Genomic DNA, 15,612 nt, shown 5'->3' with positions numbered 1-15,612 from the left:
ATGAGGGCTGCCCACAAAGTGCTATTATCATATATGTATATATAACAACGAAAAGAAACACACACTGTACATTGCAAACAGTTATGGATTACAGACATTTCTGTACTGACTTTGGCACGAGTCAAACACACAGATTGGAATAGTTATTGTTAGGACAGGTTAGTCACCAATGGTGGCGGCGTATTAACTGCTGTCTGAAATTCGGCAATATATAGCGATTTTAGCATAGATTCTGAATATGAATTCATCTGGGTGCCGTTAAGCATCAAACGACAGTCAAAAATGGTAGTCAGATGCTTTTATAGACTGCATGGGCCGAGGGCTGTAGTGGTAGAGTATTTTAGAGAGAATTGACTTCCCTGATCATGCCTTTGTAATACTTCAACTTGATGGGTATAGAGAGGGAGAGTCATGACATCGGAACTGCTGCCAGAGACAGTCATTTGTGCGACATTATTCTGAATCCAGAATGAGATTTTCACTCTACAGCAGAGTGTGCGCTGATATGAAACTTCCTGGCAGATTAAAACTGTGCCCGTTCGAGACTCGAACTCGGGACCTTTGCCTTTCGCGGGCAAGTGCTCTACCATCTGAGCTACCAAAGGAAGACTCACGCCCAGTACTGGCAGAAGTAAAGCTGTGAGTACCGGGTGGGAGTCGTGCTTCGGTAGCTCAGATGGTAGAGCACTTGCCCGCGAAAGGAAAAGGTCCCGAGTTCGAGTCTCGATCGGCCACACAGTTTTAATCTGCCAGGACGTTTCATTATTCTGAATGTTTTTATTCTAAAATTACTTTGAGCAGATAATTAGAAAATAAACTTGAGAAACAAACTTCTTAGAACTCCTACCTACAGACATACCTGAACCTATTGAATCAGTTAACACTGAAGAACATATCAGTGACCGTAAGACTGTGATGCCAATTGTCACTACATGTATTACAAGGAATGTTAAGAAAGGTGTGAAAGACACAGTGATTTAAAAAAACTATGTTAGAATACTGGTACCTGAACAGAGCTGCGCCATAGATTTGGAAGTCAATACCTAGTATAGAAACGAAACCTGAAGAAAGCAGAAATTAGACTACGCAGATCAATTACAGAAGCATTTTTACTTTGAAATTAAAGTTTTGTCAACCAATCTAACTAGAAACCCTACGATGCTTGATCTTACATGAAATCAGTAAGCAAGTCAAAATCATCTATTCAAACTCACAGACCATAGAGGCACTGAAACAGATGACAGCCGAGGTAAGGGCAAAATATTGAACTGACAAGGAGAAGACGCCTACTCGTCATTGCTGAATTTGTCCAAATTCATGGTACATGTAGGGCATGGTGAGACAAGAAAGTGCCTCAAGTGGAAACTCCAGACGGCCAAGTGTTAAGGAAATAAATTTTGATACGATTTTATCAATTTGCATGCACTATGTTCCCACGTATGCGCTAACTACAATCTCTTTTTAAATGTTTGCAGTCCTGCATTTCATCCTATACCTATACTTCTTGTGCTTATATAGATTAATAAAATAACCTATATGATGTTACAGTTATTTGTGATGTCAGTAGCGTACACATTCCCAAGGAGCACAAAAATACTTGCCACCTGGCACAGTCGAACCTGCAACCCTTTCAATGCAAAATCTGATGTCTTACCACTGAGCCAAACACCGCTTCCTAAAAACACTGTCAGAGGGACAATTGATCTGGTGAACACTGTGATATATCTGTATCAAAATTCCTTGTATTTCCTAAATGTTTGGCCATCTGGAGTTTCTAGTTTGGGCACTTTCTTGTCTCACCACACCCTACCATGTACCATGAATTTGGATGAATTCGGCGATGACAAGTTGGTATCCTCTCCTTGTCAGTCTTCAAAAATTGTTTCACCCTCCTCTGAATTATCGCCCGAACAGCAAAATGGCAGATACTGAGATAACTGATTTTGGAATAGTAAAGCATCTACAATTTCTTAATAGAGGAGAGGCATCAGCATCAGATAAGATACCTTTAAGATCCTACAAAGATTATGTGAAAGAACTTGCTGCCCTTCTAGCAGCAGTTTATTGTAGTTTGCAGGAGTAAGATACCTAACAACTGGAAAAATAGCTAAGGTCATTCCCAATTTCAATAAGGGTCATTTAGCATATATGCACACAATTGCAAGTCTATATTGTTGATGTCTATCTGTTGTAGAATTATGGACTGTGTTTTATGCTCAAAAACTATGACATTTTTGGAGACTTAAAATCTCTTCTATTAAAATCAACAAGGATTCTGCAAACAGAAATCTTTCTGAACTCAGCTCACTCTGTTCCTCCATGAGACCCATACTGCAGTAGATAATGACGCGTAAGTTCATGCAGTGTTCCTAGACTTCAGGAAGGGATTGGACACTGTCCCCAACTGCTTTCTAGTGATGGGGAAAAGAAAAGGGAAGGGAACAAAGAAGAAAATAAAGGAAAAACTATGAGCCCACTGTGTATCAGATCAGTTTCGTGACTGGTTTCAGGACTTCCTTGCAAACAGAGCTCAATGTGTCACTCGTAACAGAATAAAATCTACAAATAAAGATAATTTCTGGAGTACCCCAGGGAAGAGTGATTGTACCATTACTGTTTACAATGTAGATAAGCAATCTAGTAGACAGTGTCAGAAACTCTACGACTATTCACAGTTCATGTTGTTGTCTATAAGAAAGAAGAAACACAAGAAGAGAGTATCTGCAAAATGACCTAAAGAAAATTTATGAATGGTGCCATCTCTGACCCTGAATGAAAATGAATCTAACATATTTTACATCCATAGGGAAAGAAATCCACTGTTGTAGAACTACACTATTGATGACAAACTGCTGCAAATAGTATATACCATAAAATATCTAGGAGCAACTATCCAGAGTGACTAAGTGGAATGATCACATAAACCAAATTGTAAAAAATCTGATGCCAAACTGAGATGAACAGGAAGCATCTTGGGTAAATGTAACTTAACCACAGAAGAAGTGGCTTACAAGGCATTTTTTTCCAACTGATTCTCTAGCATTTTTCATTAACCTTTGACCTTTACTAGGCTGGACTGATGGAAGATAGAGAAGATCCACTGAAGAGTGGCACATTTCGTCATGTAATCATTTACTCAGCACAGGGATGTTCAACTAATTCCATTGACAGAAGCTGCAAGAGATGCATTGGGCTTCGTGGAGAGGTTTACTACTGTAATTTCAAAAGTGTACTTTTTGGGATGAGTCTGACTACACGATGTCCTACCACATACATCCTGTGAAATGGCCATGATGAACATTGCAGAATTAGAGATAACACAGGTTTACTGACAACCATTCTTCCCACAAACCATTTGCAAGTGGAACAGGAAAGTGGAGGGATCAGTCAGTGGTACCAGAAACACCCTCCATAACACACCATTAAGTGTCTTACGGAGTACTGATACGGATGTAGTTTTACCGATTCCGAACAATACCAAGTACCATTTGCAAGCTACTGTGTCAGTTTATGGTAACATCATGAGGCAATACATTTTGTTGAACGTGTTTGAAAATTAAAGTCCACTTTTACACTTTTCAAGAGACTTAAAAGTGACATAAAATGTGAGAAACAATATTTTAAGCTGTAAAAGTTGTGTGTATGATACCCCTTGCATTTTCGTACTTTGTGTATGATACATGTACATAATAAGCATCCAAATACTTGTCACAGAGTGATCTTTATCTAGTAAAGGTTTATTCCCTAATAAAAACTGCTGACTTAATGGGAACTTAACTGTCTGGGAAGTAGAAATGTTTGCCTCTATTTCACACATCATAATTGACATTTTTGGAAAGCCTGAAGCTGTCATTAATTATTTAAATAAAGAAACATTGCATCAGTTATGTAGTTTTTCATGACAGCATGAGTGTTTTGAAAAAATTTTCTTGTTGCCAAGAACAAATGTTTACGTATTTTGTGTAGTGTTTTGTGTAGTGTTTGCATATGTGCAGTGCTGCAGCTCTTGCATTGTAGTCATCTTTGAGCTGATCAGGTACTCTGCCTCCTACGTTTTGTAGAAACCCCGCTCACACTGTGTGTGATAAAAAAAAAAAAAACCACGCAAATACTCCATTTGACAGTTAGAATAAATTCTTGAAACACATTTTGCTGAGCATGAAAAAATACCGAATTGGCACTGTGTTTAAACCAAAAACATTTGAGTGACACAAAGTGAGAAGTTGTCAACTAGCGCTACAACAAAAAACACTAAACATGGTTCGACAAAGGTGTCAAGATGTTCACAACAATCATGGAACTGTGCATGTGCAGTAGGGAGAGTTTGGAAATGTTTCTGATTGGTCACGATACCTTCAGTCACACAAATCAGTTACTCCTATCAACCACTAGAGTGAGTAGAGCTTGGCTATAGCAAGAGATACGGTGCGAATTGATCCAATTATTACCCGTTTACCAGTTCAAATCCGCTATTCGAAGAACCCTCTACCAAGCACTTAAATGTGATTTGCAGAGTATCCATGTAGAGTAGAGTGCTCTGGTGTCGAGAAACTTCGCCACATGTTTGTAAACACTACTTGATAGCCAACACCATGCGAGCATCACTGTCAGATTTTCTCCACAAACATTTTTTACATAAAGCATAAATCACAAAAAAATCATAAATTGCAAAATTGGGTGCAAATTAACATTGTGGACATAGGAAATTTTACAGGAGTAATAAAAAATGTCAAACACAGGGAAAACGTTAATTATGGAAACGTAAAAGCAGGGTTATACTGTACATGATGTACAACGCACAATGATGACCAAGCCTGTCATCTCACATGAACTACTGTGAAGATCAAAGGGTGGTAGATGTCGAAGTGACAAATGTGAATTGTATGCAATCCTTTTAGAGGTGCTCAACATGATATTTCACACAGTTGTGATGAAAATTAGGGATCCCAAGGCATAAGATTTCTTGGATCCTAAACATTAACAGAGGAATATGAGAAATGCATAGGCTGCACATGTTATATCCTTGTTTGTTATGCACAAGAAAGATAATTTTCTTGGTCCTGTGATGATGGAACTTGAAACCACAAGCTTTAAACTATTACCGAACACATCTGGCTCAAAATTAATTTTAGAAGTTTATTTTGATATCATGGCTTCAGGATCGAAACACTAATCTTTTTCATCTCACACCTTCTGGCCTCACAATCTTCGCTCCTGGAAATTCTGGAACATTACATTTGAAAATGTCCACTAACTGAAATCTGCTTTAAAACAATTTCACATGGTGAATGTCACCAATGTCTTTCTACATCTACATCTACATCCGTACTCCGCAAGCCACCTGACGGTGTGTGGCGGAGGGTACCCTGAGTACCTCTATCGGTTCTCCCTTCTATTCCAGTCTCGTATTGTACGTGGAAAGAAGGATTGTCGGTATGCTTCTGTGTGGGCTCTAATCTCTCTGATTTTATCCTCATGGTCTCTTCGCGAGATATACGTAGGAGGGAGCAATTTACTGCTTGACTCTTCGGTGAAGGTATGTTCTCGAAACTTTAACAAAAGCCCGTACCGAGCTACTGAGCGTCTCTCCTGCTGAGTCTTCCACTGGAGTTTATCTATCATCTCCGTAACGCTTTCGCAATTACTAAATGATCCTGTAACGAAGCGCGCTGCTCTCCGTTGGATCTTCTCTATCTCTTCTATCAACCCTACCTGGTGCGGATCCCACACTGCTGAGCAGTATTCAAGCATTGGGCGAACAAGCGTACTGTAACCTACTTCCTTTGTTGTCGGATTGCATTTCCTTAGGATTCTTCCAATGAATCTCAGTCTGGCATCTGCTTTACCGACGATCAACTTCATATGATCATTCCATTTTAAATCACTCCTAATGCGTACTCCCAGATAATTTATGGAATTAACTGCTTCCAGTTGCTGACCTATTTTGTAGCTAAATGATAAGGGACCTATCTTTCTATGTATTCGCATCACATTACACTTCGCTACATTGAGATTCAATTGCCATTCCGTGCACCATGCGTCAATTCGCTGCAGATCCTCCTGCATTTCAGTACAATTTTCCATTGTTGCAACCTCTCGATACACCACAGCATCATCTGCAAAAAGCCTCAGTGAACTTCCGATGTCATCCACCAGGTCATTTATGTATATTGTGAATAGCAACGGTCCTATGACACTCCCCTGCGGCACACCTGAAATCACTCTTACTTCGGAAGACTTCTCTCCATTGAGAATGACGTGCTGCGTTCTGTTATCTAGGAACTCCTCAATCCAATCACACAATTGATCTGATAGTCCGTATGCTCTTACTTTGTTCATTAAACGACTGTGGGGAACTGTGTCAAACGCCTTGCGGAAGTCAAGAAACAGCTTTCAATGGCTAGAATTGGAACGTATGCCACACAACCCAACGCTATGGGCCCAGGGAGTTCATTTTTCTGTACGTACAGACGATTCTTTAAAAAATAAGCAATACTATTGGTATGCTTATGGGATTAAAAATTAATCTGAAATATGACAGTCTCCTGGCTGAACAAGTGATTATGAACAACAACTATGGAGAAGAACTGAGTACACATTTAGCAATAATTTGCCACAAAAATGTCATCAGATAATACAGCTAAAATTACAAAGGGTCAGGAAGACAGCAGAATTTAGATTCAGAAGGTGTAAATCTCAACCCTCTTCAAGTAAGAATAATATTCCTAACTATCTAAATTATATGTTCCTTTTACAAGAAGGAAAGAGGGATTGGCTCAGAGGTTGGAGGAAGGGGATGAAGAACCAGGCACACAGACCCTACATTAAGAGGGACTCCCATTTTGAGCAGAGGTAGGGATGCCTCGAAACAATTCATTTTTATCTTCTTTCTCACCAAGTACTGTAGGTATTAATTAAAAATACATGGTCACTGTCGAGACAAAATTATGGTTACGAAATACTATCACTACAAACATAATATTTAGCTTTAATAAACTTACATCTTTTGCTGATGAGCCAGACACATCAATCCACGTCTTCGAAAAGAAGGCACATGATCCAAGCATGAAAATAATGTACAGCAGTGCATGTACAGGATCTTCTAGGATATGCATTATGTTTTCTGGTGGTGATAAGTAATAGCAGAGGCCACCAACTGGATATGCACGAGCTGGGCCACCACCACCGACATCAGCCCAAACACCAAGAAGGTTCACAAAGAAGTTCCCAGTGAACTTTACAGCCAACATCTGTAAAATCAAACAAAATCAAATGCATTACACTGTCAAGCAATACAGCAGTTCATGGCTTTTACACAACTATCACAGAAAACCAAACTGGAACCCTTAAAAAATGTGTAAAGCCCAAACCTACAAGAAAAAAGCAAAATGCTTCCTAATTATCTCCCAAGAAGTAGTTGCAATAAATTTTTATATGTAACCATTAAGAGGTAATTTTTGCAACACTGAAAATAAAATAAACTACCACTACCAACCTTCCACAAATAATTAGAGTCAATATTTTGCACCAATGATTGTGCTGTATTTGCACTTTTCTCTGGAACCATAACTTTTACGTTTTTCTTGAAATCTGAGGGTATTTCACCTGTTTCTCATTTGAGGGGGAATAGTTTTGTCATAGGTGGCTCTCCCAAGCACCTAAATAATTCCGAGAGAATGTTACGTACTCCAGGTGTCTTGCTTTGCCCTTCAATGCTCTGCCAAATTATTCTCACAATATTGGATCTCAAATCCCTTCTTTGCCATCTGCAGGGTTATTATAACTAAAGTTAAATTTCCAAAATGCTGTAGAAATAACACCACTGGTCAGAATGACATCAAATTGAAACGGAATATTATCACAGGAAAAGGAAAACTTATGGCAGAAGAAAAAAGTATCATGAAAATGTGTCAGAATATGTAAATGAAAACACCCACCACGCACACGACCCATTGAAGTTGGTATAAACACGCTGGGTACACGGCTTTTCCCCCTCTCGCATCTGCGACGTTCGCCGTCACTGTCTCAATGCAGGATCGTGCTGTGCTTGTGAAGCTGTCTAAAAGAATGGTGACTGTACACACATAATCTGCAGAAGTTCCGGACACTGAAGTGTTCGAAAAAAGGCGTTGGTCAGATGACTGCCTTGAGTGTGGAGAAAATGATTCGGAAATTCGAAAAGACTAGTTCTTTTGGTGTGCAACCTGGTAGATGAAGGAAAGGAATTGTTTCAAAGTCAGTGGAAGCAGTGACCACAGCAATGCAGGAGGAGACGAGTGGTTATGTACAAACGTGTAGTGCACAGAGAATTGCCCAAACATTGGACAGACACGTGAACACAGTGCGTAAAATCCTATGAAACATCCTTCTTTGCTATTCATTCAAAATTACCCATGTGCACGAATTGTTGCCTGTTGACCTGCCAGAAAGAGACGTTTGCTTTAGAATTTCTTGCTCGCTTAGAAGTGGACAATGATTGGTTGTGGAAGATTTTGTGGACAGACAAAGCCTACTTCCATCTCATCTCAGAGGATATGTCAATACACAGAACTGTCAAATACGGGCAACGGAAAACTGACACACAAATCAACCAGTAGCACTTCATCCTGGAAAGGTCAGTGTGTGGTGCAGGTTTACGGCATAAATTATACAGGCATATTTTTTCAAAGAGAGAGGTGCTTCCGGTCCTGTTACCTGTACTGCCATTGGTAAGCACTATATCTTTTGCGCAACCACGTCATTCCAGCTCTTCAACAGCATGGATGTGTGAATGGGATCATTTTTATGCAAGATGGCACACCTCCACAAATTGCAAATCCAGTTACACTGCAGTTGAAGTGCTATTTCGGAAATGCTAAAATTATTGGCTGCCATTTTCCTACAGCCTGGCCATCCTGATCACCTGATCTTAATCTGTGTGACTTCTGACTGTGGGGCTATCTGAAAAGTGTTGTGTTCAGTGTTCCAATTGCAAACTTAGCTGCATTGAAGGCAAGCATTGCGCAACACATTCTGAACGTGACACCGGAAACACTTCGATCATTTGTGGAACATGCTGTTTCTTGATTTCAATTTGTTGCAGGAAACAGTGGACAGTATATTTAACATGTTTTGCACTGGTCACATGGTAATAATCCAATCTGATTTTGATTTATGGTTTTTATGCAGCTTTTGGCCTCAGGACAATTAAAAACTGATTTTACCATCCGATGTGATATGACCTTGCTGTGGTGGATGGGCCTACATAACAAACATCATCACACCTGCACACCCATGCAGTAGTACAGTTTGTTTAACATCAAACATATACCTTAGGCATTGTTGTATGATTCATTTGACATTTGTAGTCTAATACTATTAAATTGTGATGCGTACAGCACCATCTATTGCTACATTTTGTAACTATTTATTTCTCTCCAGCCATACATTTTACCTCATCTCCGATAATATTCCATTGCAATTTGACGTCATTGTGACCAATGGTGTTACTTCTACAGTGGTTGAAAGATGAACTTTAATTATAATCACACTGTACTTATTACAGCTCCGTAATATTGTCTACAAAGTCATTTCTTTTATGGCCCTTCTATATATTTGTTCCACTATACAATTTTACCTCCTTTGCTTAGAACTGGCTTAGCATCTTAGCACATAATTTTCATACAGCTGCTGTTTGTTTCTCCAAAGGGCTCTGAATCATATGGGCCAAAATTATCTTTCACACAGTCATGCACATTTCTAAAGCACTTTGTCAATCTCAGCTTTATATTTTCTGCTTTTGTCAAATTCAGTATATGTCATTATGATGGGTTTCTACTGGGCCTTGTCTTTTTCCATATTTTATGCTCTACTGCTTCCATTATTTCATCTCTCATAGCTGCCCATCGGCCTTCTCCGATTTCTTCCCCCTGTTTCAGCAAGGTTGTCAGATGTCTCAACAGTGTGGATCCACTATTTTTCATCTTTCAGGTTTCATGTTACCCTACGTCACTGATGACTGAAAAAAATGTTTCTGAGCAACTACTGGAGGAAAAACAGGACATAGCATTCTCTGACTTCAGGAACTGTTGTTCACACCATTCTACAAGATATTAAAGTAAAAAATAGTTCTTTAGATATAGCATACTTCTTGACAAAGCAGCACTTGGCACCTCCTCATTCTTACTAAGCATTACACTTCACACATCCAATCAATATATGAACAGGTTTCTCTGCCTCTTTTGAAATGGCTACCTTCTCTACATCACACAGCAAATCTAATTCAGCAACCCAATGTAACACACTGTCAGTAAAAACTGGTGATTCTGTTGATGATGCATGTGAATACTGTTAACACAGAAAACATTATTTCAAATCCCCTTGTTAAATTAGGAAAGTTACAGAAAAACGCAGGTGAAACCAACTTCACACTGACCATCTCAGAAGGAGATGCCCCCTTAACTAACTACCCTTTTGTCTTGGAACAAGAAACAGTCTTCTGAGGTAGGACATTCAGTCTAGCACATAAGCAGATCATTCTGCAACATGAGATGTGAATGTTGGGTGTTACGGGCTGTGGCATCTACACTGTCTGATCGAGACTGACTGGCACTGTTTTAATGGGTGTAATGAAGTTGGTTCACACACAATGTTTTTCACTGAAACATTTGTTGTGTGTCTTCCACTGTCCAAAGATCCAAAAGTCATCCTCAACTAGACTGACATACCACACAGTTCCATACTGTGTCAATAGAACCACTCTGCTGCATTCTACATCTACATCTACATCCATACTCCGCAAGCCACCTAACGGTGTGTGGCGTAGGGTACCCTGAGTACCTCTATCGGTTCTCCCTTCTATTCCAGTCTCGTATTGTACGTGGAAAGGATTGTCGGTATGCTTCTGTGTGGGCTCTAATCTCTCTGATTTTATCCTCATGGTCTCTTCGCGAGATATACGTAGGAGGGAGCAATATACTGCTTGACTCTTCGGTGAAGGTATGTTCTCGAAACTTTAACAAAAGCCCGTACCGAGCTACTGAGCGTCTCTCCTGCAGAGTCTTCCACTGGAGTTTAAATTAATCAGTTCATCCTCTTGAAACATGACACAAACCTCTGAAAAAGGATGAATCTACTCATTTCTCTACAGCCAAGAAAGGGACAGTGGATGTTATGGGGCAGATTGTCCTTCCAGCTATATAAATTTACCAAATTCAATGCGGAGAATTACAGGATTCAGTGCACTGGAGAAATTTTGTTCTCCAAAATGTTTACCTGCTTTACTTTACAAACTACGCTTTCAACAATAAATTCCTGGCATCAAATTCTGAAAGCTAGTAAAGGAGACATGTGTTTCATGGTGTAATGCATCTTAATATCCACTAAGTTTTTGCAATGCACTCACTCAAAAAAAATTACTTTTATTACAATTCTGTGTAGGAGAACCTTGTGGAAGAGGAAAAATACAAAATATAATTCACTACAACTGGACTGAATATAAATGTCATACCTCTCTACAAGATGACTGTGTTGTAGGAACAACTTCATATTTAGACAACAGTCAGTCTGATCAATATACAATACAACTGTACACACCAAGACAAAGCAAAGGGTGAAATGCCATTTCAATAAGTCAATAGCTCACATGAATTTTCAAATCCTAAATTTTATAAGTCAAATGCAGTAATGACCAAATTCAAGCATAGTATGCAAAAGACTGCTGAAGATATTAATAAAGCCCTTCAGGTAAGCACTACTTTCCAAACATAAGCTACAAATAGATTCCTCATGAATAGAGACCTGAAAATATAGCATCCATTTTTGGCAAAATTAGTGTATTTGTTTTTCTTCTTGTAAATATTAAACATACCATTGTTAAAGATTGTCACGTAAGTGCTTGAAGACTGACTTAGTGCTTTGATAACGACTTAGAGTGGTGATTGGTGAGCTTCTTGACTGAAATGTTTGATTTTGCTTTGTTCCAAAACGGTTCTTTGCTTTGTTTTCTTCTTTTGTGTAACATTGTCGAGTATGAGTAGCACAGTTATGAGTGGCCATGAAGGTATTACACAGATTTTATCATTAATAAATTGGGTAGGAAAAGAAACTACCATAGGTTCAAAGTGGCTGCCAATCCCTTCTGGTGGTGAGAGAATCACATATTCCATGATGGACCAGGATTGATGTCTTCACATAGTTCCAAATGAGAAAACTACAAGGAACGCACAACACATATCTACCAGCATTTGACAATACCACAGTTCAAAGGAGCAATCCCATCCTTACCAAGTATTTACCCAGCTGTAATAACCACCCCATCTTCCACCAGAAGTTTGACTACCTTTGATTTAGTTCTGAAATGAACATCCTTCCCACCTATCCCAATGTATTCCATTCTATGCAGTATCTTTATCCATCCTTATGCCATACCTTATCCCAAACCTTTGTGACCTGTCAATATCCATGTGGAAGACAAATGTGGGACTTATTCTTTGCATCTGAATAGTATATCTTATTCCAGTCACAACACAGTCCTATCCTACTTTGTGGCAGAACATGCCACTGAACATATGCTCAGCTACAGTACATAATTAATGATCTATGCTATCCTCCCCTCTGAGTTTTTCTGAATTTTGTAGATGGGCATTGTGCCCTTAAACACCCCTCTGATCTCTAAATCCCCTTGTCCTCAATCTCTGCTAGCCCATTCCATACCCACTTCCATCTATCTCTGTATGTCTCATTTCACTAACCTACATTCACTTACCTCTCCACTTTCCTCCTCTTCCTCTGTTCTATACCCCTTTCACTTTCCTTTCAAACTACACCTACACTACGCCACATGTAATCTCCCTCACCAGCGACAATGAACTCAGCAGTGCCACATTCCCTTGCTGCTACTCCCCCCCCCCAGCCCCCGACCTCCCATCCCCTCCACCACCACAGGTCATCTCAAACCCAATTGGACTGCAGTACTGGGGGCAACGTAAGTGTGGAAGTACTTTGTTAGTCAGATCTGACGTAGGACATCTTGTTTACGAGTGTGTTGACCACTAACACATTCCCACATTCCATTTGGGGTTTTGGAACTTGGGGTTTTGCAGCATCTTAGTAATCCTTTCAGTCATTCTTTTCACTTCTGGGATGAACATTTTGTAATTTGGTAGCCAAGAAGAACTTCTTTTTAAGAAATGTTTTCTATAGCAGAAACTAAAATTGGGACAATCCAAATCAAAGTTCTGGATTATCCACATCAACTACAGGACACTGTGACAAGGTAGAATTTTTCCTAGTGTTCAGAATTCTGTATTGTGTACTGTGACAGCTATTTTTAAAAGGAATGAAACATTTAAATAATACTCATGTGAAATAGTTATAAAAGTTTATTAGAAAAAAGCTTTACAAAAATAAAATGGTGCTGGTGACACTGGTTTTTCACGGAAAGTGTATTTTGTATGGGATTGTAGAAAGCAGTTGTGCCCTCTTACTATAACAGATGGAGCTTGAGTTTGGCATATTGTATGTGTTTTAGCTTTGCACTCAGGATTTTTTTTCTCATCTAGATGCTGATTTCTGCTAATCAACACATGGTAAACGATCCACGGAATCATATCTAATGTCCTCTATTGGTTTTAGTTCACTTCTATGCTTTGCAGGTATATATAAAGGTTCATTTGAAAGTCTGCCTCTCTTCTTTACAGTCCAGTTTCATGTCAATGATTCTACAATATATTGATGATAATTGTGTACCTCCAAAGTTTTCTTTTCACTGAGGACCAATTAAAACAAAAATGCAAGCCTGGGTGAAAATATCAGTCCCAGAGCTGCTGATGGGAATGAAAGGGAGGGGGGTGGTGTGTGTGTGTGTGTGTGTGTGTGTGTGTGTGTGTGTGTGTGTGTGTGTGTGTGTGTGTGTGTGTGTGTGTGTGTGTGTGCGCGCGCGTGCACCCATTTTGCTTGTTCACATCAACATACAAATTATTACATTTCAACCCTGCTCTAAGGCTACACTAAAGATCATTTTGTCAACACAACCTTCATTTGAAGCAACTGGCAGCCGTAACACAGAAGAAAACCATGAAGCACCAAGTACAAAGCCACATATCAACAGCAAAAAGAATGGTATATTAATGGACTGAGATCCGCCTCGATTGTGAAAAAACACCTAGTGTTTACCTAGGTTTCGGTGTAGATAACTACACCTTCTTCAGAACAATAAACTCAAAAGTGTCTATAAAGACCTTTGTCAGTAATAAAAAGCTGAGCATAGCTATATATTTATAAAAGAAAAAGATGACACATAAAAGTACATGTGAACAAAGTCAAAAGAATAACTTAACTTAATGGTGTACACTCCACCTCACATCAGCATGTGTTCGATGGGCCGTGTCCCGTCGCAAACTGCGGCAACCAAACGGTAGCTCGCTTACCAGCTAAACACGCTATCTATGCACATGCGCAAGAAATAGGAAGTTACTTAATGCGCATGCGCATAAAAATACGAGAAAGCCCGTATATTCCCAAACGTGGATCAACGTATACCAAAATTAAAATGGACATAACCCGAGACGAGCTAGATACAAAATAAAACCTAAAGATCAGCACACAGGGTTACTGTATCTCGGAAGAGTAACATACATGATTGTTGATTATGACAAATTATTTATTTATTTATTTATTTTTTATTTTATTTTTAGAAGCTGTATGAAAAGTCAGTAGTTAGTCAAATGAAGGGGGGGGGGGGGGGGGGGGGGGGTTGAGGGGACGTAGTCTAAAGACGTCGTGGAGATAAGGATATAGGGATAAAACGTGAGATGTGCACCGGGCTAAAACCACCTACATCGTAAAAAGAATAAAAAGATAAAAAGTAGATGAACAGCTTGACCAACCGCGCTCGCCATAGCATCAAAACTACGAGTGAAAAGAACGAAGTAACGGCGCAAAACCATCAAAAAAATTTTTATTTCTTAGTAGGAGTTGGTCATTGAGGATATTGTCTCTATCATGTTGCAGATGCTTAAAGATCTGCATTTCTTCTAAGATATCTAATTTTAAGCCCTTGACCTCAGCATGAAGTAGCTCAATGTTAACTGGAGGGCTCGGCGCATGAGCCGCTTGCACAAGATGTTCCGCATAAGTAGAGCCTTCAGTACAGTCACCGCTTCGCGTAGGAATATGCTCTTTATATCTGAGACCCAGAGCTCGCCCTGTTTGCCCGATGTAAAATTTTGGACAATCCCCGCATGTAATTTTATATACTCCTGATTTGGAAAAGTTTATCGCTCTTACTCTGCAAGGAGTGAATTAAATTCCTATGTAGACTGTTGTTAGTAGAATAGGCGATTCTGAATTATGGGCTCTGAGTAAACGCCCCAATTTGTAACTTATATTGCCTATGTAAGGGATAGATATTGTTGCCACCTGTTTGTCATCTACCGCATCCCCTAGGGGTGGAAGACTTAATATTTTTTTCCCTTACTTTCTTATTATACATCTGTCTTACCAACTGAGGTCTATAGCCATTATTTATAGCAATATTCTCAAGTGTGACAAGTTCAGTTTCTACCGCATCTGGTGCAAGAGGGATAGCTATAACTCTATGAATACTAGAATGAAAAAAGGCCATCTTATGGG

The 15,612-nt window shown here is 39.4% G+C and overlaps 1 protein-coding gene across 1 annotated transcript in view; it reads right to left on the bottom strand.

Moving 5' to 3' along the window:
* Positions 1 to 15,612, bottom strand: part of LOC126299576 (protein transport protein Sec61 subunit alpha) — a 35,702-nt gene that overhangs the window by 4,122 nt on the left and 15,968 nt on the right. The window contains exon 8 of the mRNA XM_049991585.1: positions 7,002 to 7,250. Within this exon, the coding sequence (XP_049847542.1) occupies positions 7,002 to 7,250 (249 nt within the window). The remainder of the gene's footprint in view (positions 1 to 7,001; positions 7,251 to 15,612) is intronic.

Source organism: Schistocerca gregaria, chromosome X (assembly GCF_023897955.1).
Source record: "Schistocerca gregaria isolate iqSchGreg1 chromosome X, iqSchGreg1.2, whole genome shotgun sequence".
Taxonomy (NCBI): domain Eukaryota; kingdom Metazoa; phylum Arthropoda; class Insecta; order Orthoptera; family Acrididae; genus Schistocerca; species Schistocerca gregaria.
Note: the sequence above shows the minus strand (reverse complement) of the source record. Positions and strands in the feature narration are given on the sequence as shown.